Source organism: Mesoplodon mirus (assembly GCF_964341445.2).
Source record: "Mesoplodon mirus genome assembly, chromosome: 4".
Classification (NCBI taxonomy): domain Eukaryota; kingdom Metazoa; phylum Chordata; class Mammalia; order Artiodactyla; family Ziphiidae; genus Mesoplodon; species Mesoplodon mirus.
In genome coordinates, this window is record NC_138979.1 from 41,467,532 (window position 1) to 41,490,240 (window position 22,709).

General features: G+C 38.4%; 1 protein-coding gene across 1 annotated transcript in view; it reads right to left on the minus strand.

Annotated features, from left to right (window-relative positions):
- Positions 1–407: 407 nt before the first annotated feature.
- AGBL1 (AGBL carboxypeptidase 1) overlaps positions 408–22,709 on the minus strand; it is a gene marked incomplete at both ends in the record, with an annotated part of 577,244 nt that continues 554,942 nt past the window's right edge. Inside the window, one exon of the mRNA XM_082618728.1 lies at positions 408–575. Coding sequence (XP_082474854.1) covers positions 408–575 — 168 coding nt within the window. The remainder of the gene's footprint in view (positions 576–22,709) is intronic.

Sequence of the window (22,709 nt, forward strand, 5' to 3'; positions counted from 1 at the left end):
CAAGTGCCTGGGTATTAGCAGTGAGATTGCCCAATTTTAGCTGACTAATGACTCCAAAGTGACATCAGTATACATATAAACACATAACTGGCAAACATAAGCATAGGTAAATGTGCACATGTGTCGCTAAGCTGCATCTTCTTTGCCATGAGCAAAATTTAATAAAAATACATATTTATAAACGTATGTAGCTTTATATGTGCACTTATGTACAAGTAAGCAACATCCTCCTTGTCTTCAGCAGGAAGTAAGGATGCCTAGAGTCTGGTTCCAGTGGAGCACTACTACCTTACCTTGATCTGGCAGCTTCTCCATATTTTCTCTTTGTCAAAGACCCATAGGTCTGCCTGACTTTCATTTCCCAGATATTCTCCAGTGGAAACACAAAGGTTCAAATAGTGAGCAACTTACCGCTGGAGGTGCTGGTCCAGAGACGACTCCTCAGCATTCAGCAGAGCTGCTGCACAGGTCAGCAGCTGATGGCTGCAGCTTACAGATTTGAGTTCCAAGATGAGGAGGCCCAAGCAGAACATAGATCCCATCTCCTCCAGTTCACTGGTACCAAACTGTAGACCCTGTCAGTTAAACAAAGCACTCAACAGTGAGTATAGGATGGAAACCAAGTGAAGACAATCTGAGATTAAGAGGAAGGACACCTGGACATAGGCTTATCACAGAAATTAAGAATTAATAGTATTTATCAGTAACTGCCCAATGTGTTTTGTTGTGGGATTTGTGGCTTAGTGGTTCTCAGTCTGCATTACTTCAACCTTCAGGATTTCCCAGAAGTACTCCCAAGACAGCAATGACCGGGTAGGGGTACTAGAGGGCAGGAGGTGTGCATGGAGATCCAGGAGTCACTTCCCCCCACTTTAGGTAAAGCAGCAGTACTTCTATCTGTATTTTACAAAAGGGTTTCACAGCTGAAACAAAAGTCTGTAAACAATATTTCTAAGAGATACCCTTTTTCTCCCATAAATTTGCCAACCAACGGAGAAGAATGAGGGCGATCTCTCACATACAAACACTAAAAACTTAAAAAAAAACAACTCATTCACCATTTATTTAGAACCACCTATTCAGCTGTACTAAGACGACACATGAAAGCAAAGCCATGACATTCATGCTATGCTATTATTCACGAAGTTAACAGATAATAGTAACAATGAACAAACAACTTTATTGAGCATTTACTATATCCAGTACTGTTCTGAGCCCTTTTACATGCATTAACTCAGTGAATCCTTAACAAAATCCTATGAGGTAGATATTGTTACTGTATCCATTCCACAGAGAAGGAGATTTAGACCCATAGAACTGATACTTTATCCATGCCCTCCCAGCTAGTACATAATAGAGCCTCATAAATCACTTCTGACTTAACTACTCAACAAAGTGCTTTATGTAGTCTAGGAGGAACTCTGTTACATGGTGAGGTAGAAAGTGCATGGTTTTTGAAGTCAGATAAAAATTGGATTTGAATCCTGATTTTACTATTTTCTGACTGTGTGATCTTAGATATATGAACATTCACCTTGATTTTCTCACTCATAAAAAGGATTATAATTCTTCCCTCCATATACTTAGACAAGTCATGATAGGAATATTTCAAAGTCCCCCAATATTGATCAGTAATAGCTCAATTTTTCTTTCCTTCATCCTATAAAGATATCTAATATGACAGAATTCAATGTGGTCCTGAGGTCTTCATGTTTATAAAGTACATTTGACTTAAATGAAAAAGAATCAATTGTTGAATATTATATTTTAAGAAATAGATTTTCCATCCAAAGAATAGTGATCAAGAAGACAGGGATGTGATAGTAAAAATTTGAAAAGATTGGCCAAAAGTATCCCAAGGCAAAAAAAATTCCAAGCCGGGAAATTGTAAGCGTCACAAAAGAATTTCTACGTAAAAGGATACAGAAATGTGTAAAGTCCTCAAGTTTATTTTATTAATTTTTTTGGTTTTTTTAATTAGAGTATAATTGCTTTACAATGATGTGTTAGTTTCTGTTGTATAAGAAAGTGAATCAGCTATACATATACATATATCCCCATATCTCCTCCCTCTTGCGTCTCCCTCCCACCCTCCCTATCCCACCCCTCTAGGTGGTCACAAAGCACCAAGCTGATCTCCCTGTGCTATGCAGCTGCTTCCCACTAGCTATCTATTTCACCTTTGGTAGTGTATATATGTCCATGCCACTCTCTCTTTGTCCCAGCTTGTTTTAGCTGTTTAAAAATGTGATTTGCTGCATGTTTGGACACCTGTTTTCCTGAAGAAAGGAGACATTACTTTAGAGTTAAGGGAAGTCTGTTGTTCCATAAACAATGGCAGTGGGAAGGGAAAGACGTGTTTAACAAGTTATTTTCCTTAGGTCAATGGAAAAGATCACTTTTTACAGAGAGAGAAGAATCTCAGTCTCTTTCCATGTGCCACAGCTCTGAGGGCTGATACTTTTCCTCTGCCCATTTTCCTGGCTGCTTTTCTTCATTCTGGAAGGGCTGTCTTGGTCACACCCTCCTCCTCAGTCAGAAGCAGGAGGCCTCCTCTTACATGTGTTACCCCAGCATCCCGCTGAACAGACAACAGGCCAAAAGAAGCAAGAGTCCTGGGGGAAATAAATCTCACAGCACGCACCATATTGCCAGGTCAGGGGCAATTTCTTCATACAAGTCAACTTCTGTATAACAGCAGACAAAATGATAGCGTTTTCATAATGCAAAAATAGTCCCATATCTCCGATATTGCTTTGTTTATTTCAGCCAATGGTTGGTATTATAAAATGACTATTCCAGAAGACCTTGAATAAAGGAACTTATACCATTTATTGGCTGTGGGGTCTTGGGTAACACTTATTCTATTTCACCCTCTACTATGAATCTCACTTGAGTACTCTATACTTTTTACTCTCACACAGTATCAAAAACATTTGTTTATCCAAACGGCCTCCTCTTACCTCCCACACCCAGCCTGGAGTGAAATCCTCAAAGGCAAGGACTGAGCAGTATCTGTTTTTTTTACATCCCTGGCATGGAATACATAGCCTGTCATATGGCATGTCGTCCATATATTAAAAATGGATAAGTAATGGTTATAAATGGGTGGGTATAGAAAGGCATGGATGGAGTGTCTCTTGGATACTTACTGTATTTGTTAAGTGAAACTTCATTTCTCTGAGTAATGAATAGAGGAATGCCTTTAAATTATGTTCTCCCGTTGTTAAAGGTCATGAGCATTTTTTAAATTCTTATTTTATTTTTGCTCCAGGAAGTGCATTCACTCCCTGGATATGTTTGGGAAAATGGGTGGATAAAATTTAGAAATTCTGTTATATACTTTGGTTAGTTACCATATACTCACAGCAGCAAGGCTTTGGGTTAGTTTAAAAGTGCATCTTAATAAAACAGAGACCCAATTTTCCTCTCCCCCAGATTAGTTGTGTTAATTCGGATTTGCTTTTCACAGCCGATGACAGAAAGCCTGACTATAGTGGCTTAAACATAAATAGAGCTTTATTTTTTGCATATTATAAGTTTTGGTGGGTATGAAGTTCGTGGCATTATTTCAGTGTCTTAACAAAATCAGGGTCACTTTATCTGCCATTCTCCTGGTTTTCTCAACATGACTACAAGATGGCTGCTGTAGCTCCAGCCAGCACATCATCATTCAAGGAAGGAGAAAGAGAAAGTGAGGGGGAGGAGGCAACAGCATACTCTTGCTTACACTTTACTGGCCAGAACTGTGTATTATAATAAAGCAAACTCCAGCTTTACAATGGTCTGGTAACTGAACATTTTAGCTTGTTCATCCTCTTTAATAAAGACATGTAAGACAGAAGAGTGTTAGAAACCAGCGTTGGGTGAGCCAACAATGTCTGTCATATCAATATTCAGTTACCAATGCTGCCAGAAAGTATAGGTGCCTATCTTTTCATCACATTGGTAAGCAAAACTCACTAGCACAATTCTTTATATATATATATACACACACATTAACTTTTCTTGATAATCTACCCCAAAATAGGTCAAATTCATAAGTACATTTGAACCCAAAATTGCCTACCAACCTCAACCTCACTTAATTTTTAAATATTAATATGGGAAGAATATTTGTGTTATTACAGAAAATTACTTATTTTAATATTTATGTTATTGCAGAAAATTACATATTGGTAAGATATACATAGAATCCACAAAAGATAAGTTTATAAAGCATGAATACTGATAACTGGTGAGCAAAAGAGGAAAAATAATTTAAAAACAAACATGGAAAAATGTTCTATCTTATTACCTAAGTAAAAATGCCTCTTACACCCAGCATATTGGTAGATATATATATTCAGATCTGTAATATTTAGTGCTGACTCATGATAAAAGCTGGCACATATCAAAATACATTGACTATGTGACATGATAATATCACTTCTGGGAACTTTTCCTAAGGAACTGATTCTAAATAAAAGTGAAGCCATATGCACAAACTGTATATTATATCAAGGTTATATATAATAATTAAAATTTGAGAGAAATAAAAGTCTAAATATCTAATAAGGAAAAAATGACTACGGAAATTATAATGGAATAAATTTTATGACATATAATGAAGTCACTAAAATGATAATTAGAACAATTTAACAATGTGGAATATGTTTATGATTTAATGATAGGTGTGAAAAGCAAAATCCAAAGCACATAATGATGTGATTTCTGGTGAAGACTTAGAAATGAAAATTTCTCATGCTCGCTTTGGCAGCACATATACTAAAATAGGAACAATACAGAGAAGATTAGCATGGTCCCTGCAAAAGGATGACATGCAAATACGTGAAGCAGTCCATATTTTATTTTACCAGGGGAAGGGATAGATTGGGAGTTTGGGATTGACATGCACACACTGCTATCTTTAAAACAGATAATCAACAAGGACCTACTGTATAGCACATGGAACTTTGCTCAATATTATGTTATAGCCTAAATGGGAAAAGAATTTGAAAAAGAACAGATACATGAATATGTATAACTGAATCACTTTGCTGTATACCTGAAACTAACACAACATTGTTAATCAGCTACACTCCAATATAAAATAAAAAGTTAAAAAAAGCCATTAAAAAAAACCCCTCACATACACTTTCAGACACCATTGCTATGATTTGCCAATATTACACAAACATTTGGGGGAGGGGGCTCTATAATATCAATAAAACATCCATGTAAGAAATATTTTTTAAAGTTATTGCTCCCTAGAAAAATGTTTAAAAAGCTATATGTAGTATGCCAATAAACTACTGTAATTCCATTTAGCAGCTGTAAGATCTTCTCTTTATCTTTTATATTCTGAAGTATATTTAGATTTATTTCTTTTATGTGTAATTCAGTGACACTGAAGATTGGTGTCTTTCATTAGTTCTAGAAAAGTGTCACCCATTATCTCTTGGAATAATTTATCACCCCCATTCCCTATCTCCTCAATAACTCTTAGCTCTACTTTCATATTTTTATTTCTTTCTATCACTGTGATTCTGAATATTTTATATAAATATTCCACTTTAATAATTCTCTCTCCAGCTTCATTGAACCGTCTCTTTAACTCATCCATCTCAAAAACTGTCTCTAAAACACTAAAAACACAGTTATTTATATTCTCTACCTAGTTATTCTTGAATATAGTCTGTGCGTGCATCATTTGTTGGTTTGATTTTTCTGTTTAATGTCAATAATGTAGGCTTGTTTGCTCAAATATTTTATGATTTTTCAAAAATTCTAAATTTATATTTCTTTTCATTCAAAGAAAGTCTTTGTGGATTGATTTTAATGCTCTTGCCTCCAGAAAGAAAGTGTGTTTTCCTCCCCTGGGCACTTGGGGACAACAAATCAAGGACCATTATCGGCTGAAGTTTTGGCTTGAGGCCTTTTGGGTTACACTGTACCACTGAAATATGACTCCAAATCTGCTTGAAGGAGGGTTTGTGTTGAGAAATTATGAATAAAAGACTTTTCCATTTTTTTCCTGCTCTACCCAAAGCAATGGCCAAGACAGTCAGGCAAACCCACTTACTTGCTTCACAGATTGTGGTTTCACTAGTTTACTGACTGCAAATGTCATTTTTGGAGGTTCTGGCTTTGTGTGATTAAGTCTTCAATTAGTCCTCACATCTTGTATGGGCCTCTCTTTGTGTCCCAAAACCCAAGTTATACGTGGATAGGGATTAATATCTGGCCCAAAGACCTACAACAATGTCTGGCAAAGCCTATCTTTTAAACAAAACTAGGCTTCATTGAACACCCTCTATAAACATACACAGAGGGAAGACGTTACACCTATGTAGAAATACTGTAGTTAAAAAGGGTGGCACTCAAAGGACACCAAACAAGTACATTTACTACCAGAAATGAGAAAAATCTGGGACATTTCTTGTTTACATTCTTGGAAAGAATCAAGAGTATACTGCATTGGTGAAAGTGTAGCAAAAGGCATGACGAGAGAATAAGAGCACAGAAGAAATTGTACTATTGAGATGGAAAGTACAATTTCTAAGTTAAAAGCCATTGGAAAGAGTTAACAAACTGCTTGATGCAGAAAATAAAATTCATTTTGTATAGGACAGCTCTGAGAAATTTTCCAATATCTCAAGGGAAAACTAGATAAGACAAGCTAAATACATAAATAAGAACTGCAGAACAGATTCAGGCACTTGATCTTGGACTTTCTTGGACTTTCAGACTAGGTAGTATGGGAGTCATAACAGAAGTCAAGAAAAAGAAAAAGAGGGAAAAAAGGGGGGAAAAAGCATGATGAAAAGAAGAAAGAAATTCCTTACATTAAAAAAAAATCTGAGTCTGCAGATCAAACAAGCTAATCAAATACATGTGTTATAATTAATGAAAAGGAACAAAAAAAGTATAAAGATCCCTATAAATAATCAAAATTAAATAGTAAAATTTGCTCACACCACTAAATACCAAAGACAATGAAGCAACAACTTACAGAATTGAGGAGAAAATACTGTGCATGAAAAATGTTGTTTATGTGTGAGGGCCTTAGGAAGATAAACCCAAGGAAGAGAAAGAATTAAACACAGACAACACGTTGAGAAGGAAAATTTCAGAATTTCTTTTAAAATATTGTTGTAACCCTATTATTTATAATAACCAATACATGGAAACAACCTAAGTATCTATCAATGAACGAATTGATAAAGAAAATGTGATATAGGTATAGATATAGATAGATGTATTAGGATAGTGGTCAACCATAAAATAGAAGGAAATCCTGCCATTTGCAACAACATGGATAGACCTTGAGTGCATTATGCTAAGTGAAATAAATCAGGGGAAGACAAATACTGTATGATCTTACTTGTATGTGGAATCTGAAAAAAACAAACATTGATACAGAGAACAGATTGGTGGTTGCTAGAGGCAGGCGGGTGGAAGGTGGGCAAAATGGGTGAAGGTGGTCAAAAGTTACAAACTTACAACTGTAAAATAAGTCCTGGGGATGTAATAATGTGCAGCATAGTCACTATAGTTAATAATAGGGTATTGTATATTTGAAAGTTGCTAAGGTAGTAAATCTTAAAGGTTCTCATCACAAAAAAAGTTGTAACTATGTGTGGTGATGAATATTAACAAAACACGATGATCATTTCTCAATATATACATTTATCAGATCACTATGTTGTATAGCTGAAACTAATGTAATGTTATATGCCAATTATAACTCAATAAAAAGTGGGAAAATATTAGCATAACCCTAAAACCAAAAAACTGATCATTATAGCACATAAATAAAGCAGCAAGACAAATAATTATACAGCATGGTCTAGAGAGTATTTTTCTAAGAATGACATGGGGTTGGTTTTATTAGGAAATCTACTAATACAAATGTTAACACATAGAGATCAAAAGGCAGAAGAGAAAAGAGAACAACAACAACAAAAAAAACCCAGGACCTTCTGTATACATCCATTTCTGATACAAGTCTTAGTATATGAGCCCACAAGGCACTTACTAAACCTGAGAGGGCAGCATGGCATGGTAGGTGTAAACACAGTCCTGGAGCCCAGATTGCTAGGGTCTCAATCCCAGTGTTGTGCTAACTGTATGGCCATCGGGGAAATCATTTGACCTATCAGTGCCTCAACTGTCTTATCTGTAGAGTGGGAATAATAATAATAATAACAATAATAATAATAATAATAATAATACAACTATCTATCTTATGGAGCTGCTGAGATAATCAGTGAGTTAACATATATAAAAATTTAATTTAGTACGTGGCCCATTTCACGTTATACAAGTATTTATTATTATCAATAATAATAGCAAATGCCTATATAAAACCAAAAGTCAAAATTATACTTGGCATACCCAATCCTTACTAAAACTATGGTATACTCTCACTACTGTTATTTACCATTATTTGGCAGGTTCCAAACAATTCAATAAGATAAGAAAAATGAGTCATACATATGGAAAGAAGGAATCACATTATCATTATCTGAAAACTGACTATGTACTAAAACAAACCAAAGGAATCAACTGAAACAGAAAATCTATTAGATATAAGGCAAGAATTGAGTAAGTAGACAGGTAACAAATTAAATATACAAAAATCAATTTTCTTTCTATGAACCAGCAAGATAAATTAAGTATAATAAAAAATCCATTTACAATAGCAACACAACTCTAAAATATTTAGAAATGGAATTAATAATAAGTACTCCGGGCTTCCCTGGTGGCGCAGTGGTTGAGAGTCCGCCTGCCGATACAGGGGACATGGGTTTGTGCCCTGGTCCGGGAGGATCCCACATTCCGCGGAGCGGCTGGGCTCGCGTGAGCCATGGCCGCTGAGCCTGCGCGTCCGGAGCCTGTGCTCCGCAACGGGAGAGGCCACAACGGTGAGAGGCCCGCGTACCGCAAAAAAAAAAAAAAAAAGTACTCTAAGGATTATATGATAAATCCCAGGACTTTACCAAGAGATAACAGGTAAAATTTAAATAAATGAAGAAATATGCTGAATTCTGGGAAAGCAGCGACCAATAGCATGCAATATCAATTCTCCTCATATCAGTCTATAAAAGCATAGAAATCAAAACAGCAATGGGAGGGCTTCCCTGGTGGCGCAGTGGTTGAGAGTCCGCCTGCCGATGCAGGGGACACAGGCTCGTGCCCCGGTCCGGGAGGATCCCACATGCCGCAGAGCGGCTCGGCCCGTGAGCCATGGCCGCTGAGCCTGCGCATCCGGAGCCTGTGCTCCGCAAAAGGAGAGGCCACAACAGTGAGAGGCCCGCGTACCGCAAAAAAAAAAAAAACAGCAATGGGGATTTTCAGACTTGGCAAACTAAATCCACTTTAGAATACATGGCAAAAATATCCCAGAATAATTTTGGAATGAAGAGTAAAAATAATGAGGGTTTTCCTTTACAAATAGGCAAAAGATCTTACACATTTACAATAATTTGCTATTATGGTACTGATGCAAAATATGGCAGCAGATCAAGGGAAGACTACAGAAAGCACCAAAACCCTCGAATATGTGAAAGTTTGCATATGATAAAAATGCCTTTCAATTCACCAAGAAATGGATTATGATGGAGCTAAAACAAAAACAACGGGTTAATATTTGAGGTAAAACTCTTAACACAAATACAAAATTATTTAATTTTGATTAAAGGGTTAAATATTTAAAAATCAAGCAATAATAAAGGACAAAATACAGATTTATATGTTTTATCATCTCCAACCAGGAGGTCTTTCAATGCATATCCCCAAAGAAGAAACCATAAAGGAAAATATTAATGAGTGGATAAATAAAATATAAATATATCTAAATTGCCTAAAATATTACAAATGAAACAAACTAAACATAATTTTAATAAAGGGACAAATAACCTCACTTGATATAAAGTGCAAATTACTATAACAATAAAATATCATGATTTGCTTCTCAATTCAGGTTTAGCCTTGAGCACTAAATTGTACTGATCAGCTGGTCCAAAGCTATAAAAAGGCACTATCATAGTCTGTTACCAATGGAAGTACATATAGTTGCAGTATTTCCAAAGGACAATTTGAAAATATATTTCAAAAGCCTTAAGAATGTTTAAGTTCTTGGAGTTCATTCAAATTCCAGAAATCATTATTAAGAAAATAATCGTAAGATGAACAAGAAAGTCCTAAATGTGCACCAGTATATTACTAGTCAAATAAGCTTGAGTATATTCACATGATGGAATATTAATATTATGATAGGCTTTGAAGAGACAACACCATGGGGATAATTTCACAATAGAGTATTGTTTTAAGTATCTGTGGAATGCTTTAATTTCTTTTTTTTAATTTTTTATATTATAGTTGACTTACAATGTTGTGTTAGTTTCAGGCGTACAGCAAAGTGAGTCAGTTATACATATACATACATCTATTCTTTTCCCATATAGGTTACTGTATTACTGAATATTGAGTAGAGTTCCCTGTGCTATAAGGTAGGTCCTGTTGACTAACTGTTATATATAGTAGTGTGTGTATGTTAATCCCAACCTCCTAATTTATCCCTCCTCTCACAACCTTTCCCCTTTGTTAAGCATAAATTTGTTCTCTAAGCCTGTGAGTCTGTTTCTGTTTTATAAATAAGTTCATTTGTATCATTTTTTAAGATTCCACATATAAGTGATATCATAGGACATTCGTATTTCACTGTCTGACTTACTTCACTTAGTATGATAAACTCTAGGTCCATCCATGTTGCTGCAAATGGCATTATTTAATTCAATATAGTATTACAAGTTATAAATCCACTACAGTGCAGTATATCCATTGTGATCCTAATTTTATTTAAAAATTTTTAAACAATTTACATGTACAAAAATGTTAAAAGTCGTTAGAAATGCATGATGATGAGGGTACCCACTTTAATTTTTTTTTCTTTGTTCGTTTTCCTTACTTTATTTTTAGTCATAAAAATAAGTAATTGCTTTTTCACTCATATTTCCTTAAGCAATGCACCTAAGCCTGGAAAGAGTAGTATATCTGAATGAATATTATTTTATATGTAATTTTAAATTTATAAGTAAAATTAAAATTCATTTTAATAATTCCTTAGTTAAGTTAAAATTAAATCAAATATTTGAATTTAAATATTTAATCAGGACAAAAGGCAAAGAATAAAGCTGGTTAGTCACATCAACTTTCTTGAGTACCTGTTTCTTCCTTCACACACATTACCTGGTATCCTCTAGATTCTCCTTAATTCCTTTGGGTCACTGAGCCTGTGCCTATTTTCATTTTGGGGTTAAACATCTTAAGGTCTAGTAAAAATATAGTAACAAGAAATCTACTCCCTTGGTATTGTCCCCAGAAACATTCTCAGAATCTTTACAAACTGCCAGCGTGAGTTGAGAGACAGTGACTTTTAGAGTTTTAAATGAGTTTGGAGAGGTTGTGAGATGAATTAAGTTTGTACATCCTTTGTCCTGACATGCACCCAGCAGAGAAGTTAAAACTGAGCCAATCCAGCCATGCAGATCTGTGAACTCTAATAGGTGGCAGAGAAGAAAGCGAGAAAGCCGGTGGACGGGGCTCCTCGGCTTCCTTGCTTATCGACCCCATCAGATGGACTCTAATGCTTTCACACTGAAGACCAAATCAATCACGAAGCATGTTGATGTCTCTGCCAGACTCCATCTGATGGGCTCCTGTGTACAAAGCCCCTCTGTATCCATCCTTTCAGCCCCGGCTTCCTAATCCATTACTGACAATTGTTTCCTTAGTAACTGCAAAAAGGCCCTATATTCATGGAAACAGCAGGGCTGGATTTCAAATGTGTCCTTTATTTCTATGCTGGACCTTCCCTGGGTCTTTTATTGGTAAATGTGTGCTTAAGCCATGAATGACACAGCAGACAGCTAAGTCCTCTGTGATTGCCTTTCCATGTCTTTCTGGACCACGCATATGAGAGTAAATATGAATCAGAGACTGTATCTTAGACAGCCTAGAATTTGAGCAGAGAGGAATCTTAGCAAGCTTAACTCTCCGTTTTATAGATGCATAAACTGACAATGCCTTATACAAAGTTATGTAGCTAAGTGCCAGTAGAAACGGGCTTACAATAAATGTTCCCTTGACACTAATCAAATGTCCATGTCAATACACAAGGCTTCAAACTTCACATTCCTGTTTAATAAAAGATTTGGAGTTCATCTTTTCTTAGAGGTTATGTGCCTCCATAAGTCTTACCTTTCAGCAGGAACAAGCACAAGCTCAATCATAAGCAATTAGGTTGTCACCTTCCTTCTCTATTTCCACCCACTGTCCCTGGCACTCCTCTTCCCTGGCCCTTTGATCCCTTAGCTCTGCCCTTGGTTCCTGAAACCTGCCCTAGCCCGCCTTATGATGACTAGCTGCAGCGATCTCTCTAGCCCTGGGTCCCCAGAGGTGCTCTGAGATCTAGTTTTGAACTTTCCTTCCAGTGTCACAGATTGGCGGGGAGGGTGGGAGAAGGTCCCCTGCCTCTGACTAAGAGTTATATACAATATTTTGAGAAACTTGTCTGAAAAAGACAATGACCAATCAGAACAGATGCCGGTCATAGCAATGGAGCAGAGTTCTGCTTTGCCAGGTTTGTATCCTGTGGTTTCTGAATCTTGATATGGTCCTGGAGGAATACGGAAGAGGAGTGAGGGAGAACAGGATAGTGAAGGGGTGGGTGGGAGTTTCACTTGGAGGGCATAAGCAGTGGCTATTAACGCACAGATGTGAAAGTATTTCAATTCCCTACACAGTGGAATACCAATCCTAACCTTTATCCAGGTCTCCAGTCTCCACACCAGTCCGTCCAAGTACACCCAGTCTCCCTGTCTGGTGAGGGGGATGGGACACCAACCAAAACTATTTTCAAAAGGTGAAATAACATTAAGATGAAGCTGCAGCCCCCAACTTTCCATAAATATAGCTTCTCCCAGGAGAGTGGCCCACCAGACCTGCCTTCACTAGTCACGTTGGATGGCCAGTGGCTTTGGGAGGGTAAGAGCACCATAACAATATTCAAGTCCAGCACTTCCCAAAGCATGGTCCCCAGATTAGTGTTTGCCTGTGAAATGTTTGGAACACTTATCTGTGATGAAATAAGAGAGCTGGGACTGAATATAAATCAATCATGTGACTAAGTACACATGTTTAGTTCATCTGATTGTTTTTTTCCAAGGAAGGGAGCACTGTGATTGTGTTTATTTATATTCTGGTACAAGTTTCCTATACCTTTGCAGCAACCGATGAATCAACAGTTCAGGGACCAGATAGTTTGTGTAGTACTGCTCTAGAATAAACTCCCCAACAAGGCCTCGGCTTTGAACAATGCAAAAAGAATATTTTGGGAGTCAACTCTCTGGGATCTGAATCTCAATTCTGCCACTTCCTATCCCAATGACCATGTTCAAGTTATGTAACCTCTTTGAGTTCAAGGTCTTCTTCCTTAAAATGGGAAAATATTATATATCACTTAAGTGTTTCTATGAATATTAAATGAAATATAATGTGCACATTACCATACAGATGCACAGAGTAGATGCTCCATAAATGCGAATTTCAGGCATTTTTTTCTACATGCACTATTACACACACGGGCCTAGAAATCTGTATAAATCACATTTATACATAACATGTAAATGTATGTATGTCCTTAAAACCTAAAAATAGAGTTACCATATGATCCAGTGATCCCACTCCTGGGCATGTATCTGGAGGAAACTTTATTTTGAAAAGATACATGCACCCCAGTGTTCTTGGAAGAACTATTTACAATAGCCAAGACATTGGAAGCTACCTAAATGTCCACTGACAGGTGACTGAATAAAGAAGACGTGATTATATATATATATATATATATATATATATATATATATATATAATGGAATATTACTCAGTCACAAAAAAGAATGAAATATTGCCATTTGCAGCAACATGAATGGACCTAGAGATTGTCATACTGAGTGAAGGAAGTCAGAAAGAGAAAGACAAATACCATGTGATATCACTTATATAGAGAATTTTTTTAAAATGATACAATTGAACTTACTTACAAAACAGAAATAGACTCACAGAAATAGAAAACAAACTTGTAGTTACCAAAGGGGAAAGGTGGAGAAAGGATAAATTAGGAGTTTGGGATTAACAGATACATACTACTATATATAAAATAGATAACCAACAAGGGCCTACTGTATAGGTAGGTATAGTATACTGAACTATAGTCATTATCTTGTAATAATCTATAAGGGAAAAGAATCTGAAAAACAATTATATATATATATATATATACACATATATATATAAAGTGATTTAGTTATAGATAACTGAATCATTTTGCTGTACACCTGAAAATAACACATTGTAAATGAACTATACTTTAATTTTTAAAAATGTACGTATGTATGCATATATAAATGCCACTCATCTTTGATCAATTTTCATTTTCTTTCTTCTTTTTCTTCCAATTTAACCTGGTCAATTTGATGCGGATAAGAAACAAAGAGGCAAAGTATTGAGCACTGGCATTCAAGAGAAGCTAGAGCTTTTATCCATCTATATAAGTAAAGTTTTGAATGAACTGAGAGAGAAGAATCATATTCCTCGTGTACAGAAACACCTCAGAGATACTGCAGGTCCAGTTCTAGACCACTGCAATAAAGTGAATATCAAGATAAAGTGAATCACACAAATTATTTTGTTTCCCAGTGCATATAAAAGTTATGTTTAGGGCTTCCCTGGTGGCGCAGTCACTGAGAATCTGCCTGCTAATGCAGGGGACATGGGTTCGAGCCCTGGTCTGGGAAGATCCCACATGCCGCGGAGCAGCTAGGCCCGTGGGTCACAACTACTGAGCCTGTGCGTCTGGAGCCTGTGCTCCGCAACAAGAGAGGCCGCGATAGTGAGAGGCCAGCGCACCGCGATGAAGAGCGGCCCCCGCTTGCCACAACTAGAGAAAGCCCCCGCACAGAAACAAAGACCCAACACAGCAAAAATAAATAAATAAATTAGTAAACTCCTACCCCTAACATCTCCTTTAAAAAAAAAAAGTTATGTTTACACTGTAGTGTTGTCTATCATGTGTTTGGGGGAGGTGAAATTTCTTCCTTACCCTTCTGGAGTTCCTTTGGTTGGTCTAATGATTAAATTGACACAGACAGACTAACAGGAGGAAAAAAAAAAGTTTGTATGCACAGAGGGCTCAAGAAAACGGGACCCCTGAAAGTGACCAACACGGGCTGTTTGTGTGTCATTGTTAGACAAAGAGACAATTATATGTGAAGATTTAAGAAAACAAAAGGGCTTGTACTTGGAGTATCAGACTAATCAAGACGTAACAAAGTTTCTTTACACAGTTTTCTTAGCCTTGAATTCCCTAACTCTGGTGATAAGGATGCTTTCTATACTCCTGGTATAGGGAAAATACCTTCACATGGGAGATTTATTTCCTGCTTTTAGGGAGAAAGACGGGGATCAGAATGTTTTTTAATATCTTTTTACCTCCACAGGGTGTTTCCCAAGTTACTTTAATTCAAAATAATCAATATGCCATTGAGTCATATTTTGGGGTGGACTTCCCTGGGCCCCAACAGAGTGCAATGGCATTATGTCTTTAAAAAAACAAATGTGCATACCTTAATTTAAAAATACTTTATGCTAGAGAAATGCAAATCAAAACTACAGAGAGGTACCACCTCACACCGGTTAGAATGGGCATCATCAGAAAATCTACAAACAACAAATGCTGGAGAGGGTGTGGAGAAAAGGGAACCCTCTTGCACTGTTGGTGGGAATGTAAATTGATACAACCACTCTGGAGAACAGTATGGAGGTTCCTTAAAAAACTAAAAATAGGGCTTCCTGGGTGGCGCAGGGGTTGACAGTCTGCCTGCCGATGCAGGGGACGCGGGTTCGTGCCCCGGTCTGGGAAGATCCCACATGCCACAGGGCGGCTGGGCCCGTGAGCCATGGCCGCTGAGCCTGCGCGTCCAGAGCCTGCGCTCCGCAACGGGAGAGGCCGCAGCAGTGAGAGGCCCGCGTACCGCAAGCAAGCAAGCAAACAAACAAACAAATAAATAAACAAACAAACTAACTAAAAATAGACTTACCATATGACCCAGCCATCCCACTACTGGGCATATACACAGAGAAAACCATAATTCAAAAAGACACATGAACCCCAATGTTCACTGCAGCTCTATTTACAATAGTCAGGTCATGGAAGCAACCTAAATGCCCACTGACAGACGAATGGATAAAGAAGATGTGGTACCCATATACAATGGAATATTACTCAGCCATAAAAAGGAACGAAATTGGGACACTTGTAGAGACATGGATGGACCTAGAGACTGTCTGTCATGCAGAGGGAAGTAAGTCAGAAAGAGAAAAACAAATATCATATATTAATGCATATATGTGGAATCTCAAAAAATGGTACAGATGAACTGGTTTGCAAGGCAGAAATAGAGACATAGATGTAGAGAACAAACGTATGGACACCAAGGGGGGAAAGCAGGGGTGGGGTGGGGGGGATGAATTGGGTGACTGGGATTGACATGTATACACTGATGTGTATAAAATAGATAACAAGTAAGAACCTGCTGTATAAAATAGATATATAAATAAAATAAAATTTAAAAGAAAGAAAAAAATATTTTATGCTAAAAAATGCTAACCATCATCTGAGCCTTCAGTGAGTCTTTTTGCCATAGTAACATCAAAGATCTCTGATCACGGAGATAACAAATATAATAATGAAAAAGTTTGAAATATTTTGAGAATTACCAAAATGTGACATACATACACAAAGTGAGTAAATGCTGTTGGGAAAATGACACTGATAAACTTACTTAACACAGGGTTGCCACAAACCTTCAATCTGTAAACAACACAGTATTAGCAAAGTGCCATAAAATGAAATATGCTGGTATACAATTCTTATACAAAGTGGAAGTTGCAGAAAGAAATTCAGATCTTGAGCAGAAAAAGAGAGTAATCATCCCCAAAGAAAGCTTCATTTGACGAATCAAGCACACTGATCAGAAAGTGACCTGGAACAACGTGACAGTCTGGGGGACCAGAGTGAATTCTTGGGGAACCCTACACCCTGATGAGACCTTAGCACCATCACCATTCTTAACACCATCTCCCAGAACCCTAGACCACAGTTTATGTGGGGACCGTCTACTTGTTCCAGCCAAGAGGTTTCTAACTGGGTTTCACTGAACAATACGGATCCAGAGACAGTTGATTATTCCCCTCAATTTGCATGCAGATTTGTGCGCTTGGGAGGGGGGGATCTTTTAGGAGGTGCTGTTGGCTTCATGAAGAATTATAGGGTTTTCTGAAGGTTGGCAACTGGGTTTGGTCAGCATTCATCATCACCAAATAATTAGGAGAGTCAGCTGTCCACTCACACCTGTAATGGAAATTTATTTAACTCTCACTAAGTACGTGATGCTGTGCTGGGAGTCATGAAGAAAGAGGTATGATCCCACCTCAACGGTGACTTATGTGCCTGCCACCTCCAAAAGACCACCTCCATTTCTATATCTCTAGCAGAGAGTATGATGCAAGGTATCATTTTAGAGTGCAGGGTGGCCAATCAGAAGATCATCAAAAGAGTTCAAAGAAGATGTCAACCCTCAAGGATCTTACAGCCTACTAGAAAAGGCACAACTTATAGTAATGAGAAACATTTTGAATGTTCAGAGGAAAAAATAACTGCTCTGGCTTTGGCTGGACTTTGTGTGCCCCTGTACAGCATTTTAAAGGTGGTCTAACAAAACAAGTGTAGCAACATAAGCAGCTAAATGCACAGTTTTACACTTTCCCAGCCCCATGCATTTATGTTACCTGCTTGGCTCCCGTAACACTCAAGTTCTGAGCAATTCTAGTCACTAACACTCCTTCTTTGATATTTTTTTATTATTCCCCTTCAAGTTTTGCTTGACTGAATACTTCAGGAGAGACACAGTAGGGAGAAAACCAATAGAAGCAGGAAAAGGGGTTAATATCCATTAGGGCCTGAAGATTTATGTGTGGCTAGAAGTTGATGTTATCATCCAAAAGATATCATATGACCAAAAGTAATATAACAACCTTACATTCAATTCAGCAAATGAAGCCTGACCAAATGCAGAGAAAAATCATCATTTAGGGCTTAAAAGAAGGGAGATTGCTGTGTAAAACTCTCATATTGAGTCCATCAGTAAATTAATAATGGTTAATATTAGAATGTTTTAACTAAAAAATCAGTAAGAAAGTTTTATTGACAGCATTGGATTATTAATACAATTAACCTTAACGGAAAAAGAAAAAAGATTATGTCTTCATCCTTCTAGAATTTCACTGTTTTTCAGCAAATGACACCCACCCACTTGCAAATATATCTGAAAAGCTGATATGTGCAAATGTTGTTTTTTAAAACATGTACGTAATGAGAATGCATGGAGAGATTTGTTTCTTTGGTAAATTTATTCAAGAAAATTCTTTTTGCTGTGTGCAAAGCATTGACAGAATCCGTTGTCCAAAGCTTCAAGTCTAGGCCCCAGACGGTTTGGCCTTGAATATGCCTCTTGGCCCAGAGGCAGGCAGGAAGCGCCTAGTCCACTGATACTTGGAGATCTTTTTGGATGAAAATTAAGAAGCCACTCTCCTTCTATCCTGATCGCTGCCTAGAGTAGAGACTGACATTTTCTGCAGGGAATCCTCTCTTTCCTGTGGGTGTAAGTCTAAACATCTCTGGTTCTGCTCACCAGATAAAAGGAAGATGCTAAAACCACATCAATCCAAGAGCTGCCGAGCAGTGACTGCAAACGGTGTGCCTGTGGCTTTGTGATTCCCCAGGGTTCGCGTCTGTGTAGAAAGGCCTTCAGAATCCATGAGCAGAGAAGTAATAATAAGAGCAATAAAAACAGTAACAGAGCTGAGCACCATCAGGCTATAATTGCTCTGGCATCAGAGCCAACAGTCCTCCCGTCGGCCCATGCGGCTTTGATACCCAACTGCTCAGGAGGGAACAGCTGGAAATCCCAGCAAGCAGCCTACATGTTAGCAGACTTTGTTCACTTCAAACGGGGAGAAATGTTTTATTTTTAATGGAACTCTTCCTGTCAGCCTTGTCTTCTTCCTTCCTGCCTCCAACCTCCTACAGCCATCTCGTTCTTGCATGAGGGGGAGTGTTCAGGTTACAGCCCGTTGATGGCAAAAGAACTGGGATGTGTCCTCAGGCAGAGAGACTTACAAGTTCAAGATGCAGCAGCAGGCAGCAGGAGATGGGCGCGTGCTGCTGAAATTCCACAGAGAAGGCGGCGGATGCCATACTCAGGAGAGAGAACACATATTAGGCATGTAGCTGAGGATATATACCACATCCACCTTCAGGACTAGATCACAGAGTCCTGGACTTCAGCAGGGTCTTATTTTAAGAAAAGTAAAAGTCTCCCTGCTTCAAATCATCTCCATCAATCTGACAATTACTCAGATGCCTCTTATTAATAACTTTAAAATAATATCCATTCATACATAAAATAACACCAAGTCTTAACATTGCTTATGAATGCCTCACTGCTACCTGGCCATTCAGTGGAGGTTTGGGGCTGACAGGAATAAGATACAGAGCAGGTCAATTCTGGAAAAAGAATCAGAAATCTGGAAATCTTCAGGTTTTCTCTGAGCCTCTTGAGGGCAGTTGGTAGGAGGGATTGGAAATAAATGAGGCAAGGAATTTTCTTAATTAAAAAAGAAAAATCCTGGGCTTCCCTGGTGGCACAGTGGTTGAGAGTCCGCCTGCTGATGCAGGGGACGCGGGTTCGTGCCCCGGTCCGGGAAGATCCCACATGCCACGGAGCGGCTGGGCCCATGAGCCATGGCCACTAAGCCTGCGCGTCCGGAGCCTGTGCTCCGCAACGGGAGAGGCCACAACAGTGAGAGGCCCGCGTACCGCAAAAAAAAAAAAAAAAAAAAAAAAAAAGAAAAAGAAAAATCCTGACTTCCTTCCGTCTTTATACACATTCTCCTTTGCTTTCTGTGTAGTATAAACTGCCTACCTGTCCTGCTTGTACAAAAGGAACGTTACCATAACCCATTCATTGAATCCACACGATAATTGGGATTACATCCCAAACACCTTCCTCCAGATTTATTCATTGAATGCAATGAACTAGGCAGATCTCATGACTTCTAGCTCTTAGGCCATAGAAGTTCAAATCAGAAATATCCTGTGAAATATGTAAATAGATATTTTAATCTTTATTCAAAGGCAAGTCTTTTTCTAGTCGAGGTTGGTAGTGGATTGGAAACTCGAATGAGGCTGGGACTTGGAGAGGGAGGTACGAAGCATTGCTTCCTTCCAACTCACTGACTGCTATTTTGGGTACCTCCAGTGTTAGATGCAAGGAAAGGTCATACAGGAGAAAGATCCGGCCTCATATGGTGGGTGCAGTTACCCTCTGATGTGGAGGCCATCTGGGGGCAGATGTACAATTGCTGTTCTTTGGATTTTCCTATCAGGGGTTCTTCTCACTTTCTTGACAGATAGGTCTCCATTCCAGGTGGTTGCTTGAGAGCCTGCTGCACAGTCCCTAGAGAGCATTTCCTTTCCCACATGGTGGCTGGTGTTTCTTTACTGTTCCGGATGGCTCAGTTGGATGTGGCCTGAGACGGCCCTTTACTGTCTCCCTCTTGCACAAGCCACTCATCTCTGAGGAAACACATATGCATCCTTTGCCCAGAGAAATGATCCCAACCTAACTGGGTTTCTGACTCACCATCAAATAGTTATTCAGCATACTGCTTTTTCTCTAGATTATGGGAATACAACCCCAATGCACTATGGCTCCCAAACTCCAGGGGTCACATATCAGGCTATCCCAGTGGTCTCAATGAAGCTACTCCTCCAGGCTTGAGGCAGGTAAGGGGAAATGGGATGCAGTCCACGTGATTTTATCCAGATCAACTCTCTTTCTACTCTGGCCTCTTTCTACATTCTTGATCTGGCTAACGGGATCAAAAGTCATGGACTGGATGGTAAATACTTCCTTTGAAAATTCCTATTTTTTTCAGCCACTCTTTTTAGCACTGGGTAGTATATATACCTGGAAACTTCAGAGGTAATTTTCACACCCAATTACATAATGGATCCACTCTAATACTTTGTATTTTCTACACAAGAGTATAGAAAGGGCTTTGCAGTGATTTTCCCAGTCTCTTGCACAAACTTATTTATAAAAAATGTAGTATTTAATGATGTTGAAGACCGCAGTCTCTGATCAAATGGAAGCAAGATTATGATTTTTCAGGATGACTGGACAAACAATTGCTTATCTCTATTCCTCTAGCCATTGACTAAACGATTGTGCAGACAAACCCCAGTCTACAGAGCACTTGCAGATGTAGCTCATTTTAATTCTCCTTTTACTCTCTTTATCTCATATAATAAAAGGTTGAGTGTTTTTTTAAACAATGATAATTGTGTGGACAAATATATGCGTAAATATTACATTTTAAAGCCTCCATGCAAAGACAATGTAGAGCACTTTGATCACCTCAAAAGAGAAGGCTTAGTAATCATTCCCTTGGTCTCCAAACCAAGTTCCTTAGGTAGGACCAGCTCATTCTTTCCCTACTCAGATAAACTGTGACCTTCTTGGGAAAGGGGTTATACCCTATGAATGTGTCTGTGCCTGGCCCCTCACTCAGACTCTGGGACTGATTAGACACTGATCAATATTTGCTGAGTAAAAAGTGAGGCTTCTACTGAACATCTTCTATCAGGCATTTTGCTGAGAACCTTCTAGGTATTATCTCCAATTCTCATCACAACCGCATAAACGATGGTGTTAACATGTCCATTTTACTACCAAGACTAGAGCACAGAGCAATCACATATCCAGCCAAAAATCACACAGTTGGTAGTAGCAGACCTGGGATTTCAACCCATAATTGTCTGACTCTGAAGCCAAGTGTAACAATAACAATACCTTTCATGGTCAATTTAGGTATTAGGTTCTTCACTGACAGAAACACTGTAGGATTGCAACCGAGCAGGACCCTGTGGGGTCTTCCTGGGACAGACACCCCCATGTCCTCTGCCTGCCTCTTGTCTGTAGAAAAACTTTAGCCAAAGAGAAAATTCAATCAGAGAAGTAAGAAAATGCAGAAACAAAGGAAAATAGTCAAACAAGACAAAATAATAATAGTTTAGTCATTAAACAAAGTAAATAACCTTTAGTTCCTCCTCAAGGGCTATAGATAACATTCGGAGCCATATCCTGTGAGCTGTTTTGTAGATACTGAAACCCTCTCCCCAACCCCCTGGTGGAAGAAGTTAACTACATAATGACCAACCTGTAGCCATGACGTAAGAACTAGCCTCAAGGAAATGGGAACAAACTGACCTTAGAACTGAAGACTAACTGTACTTAAAATAATCAAGATGACACTGATCAGACTAACATGTGACCCAACTTCAAGTTGATTGTTAGAGCTGACTGTGCTGTTCTGCACGTGGCCCCCTCCCCCTGCCTGTGCACCCCTGACACTCCCCTTTAAAAGCTCTTGCCCACTGACTGGCAGTTAGGAGTTGGTTCTTGGACACAAGTCCACCTTCTCCCCAGGTTGCTGGCCTCCTGAATAAAGTAAGCTTTCCTTTCCTACCAACACTTGTCTCT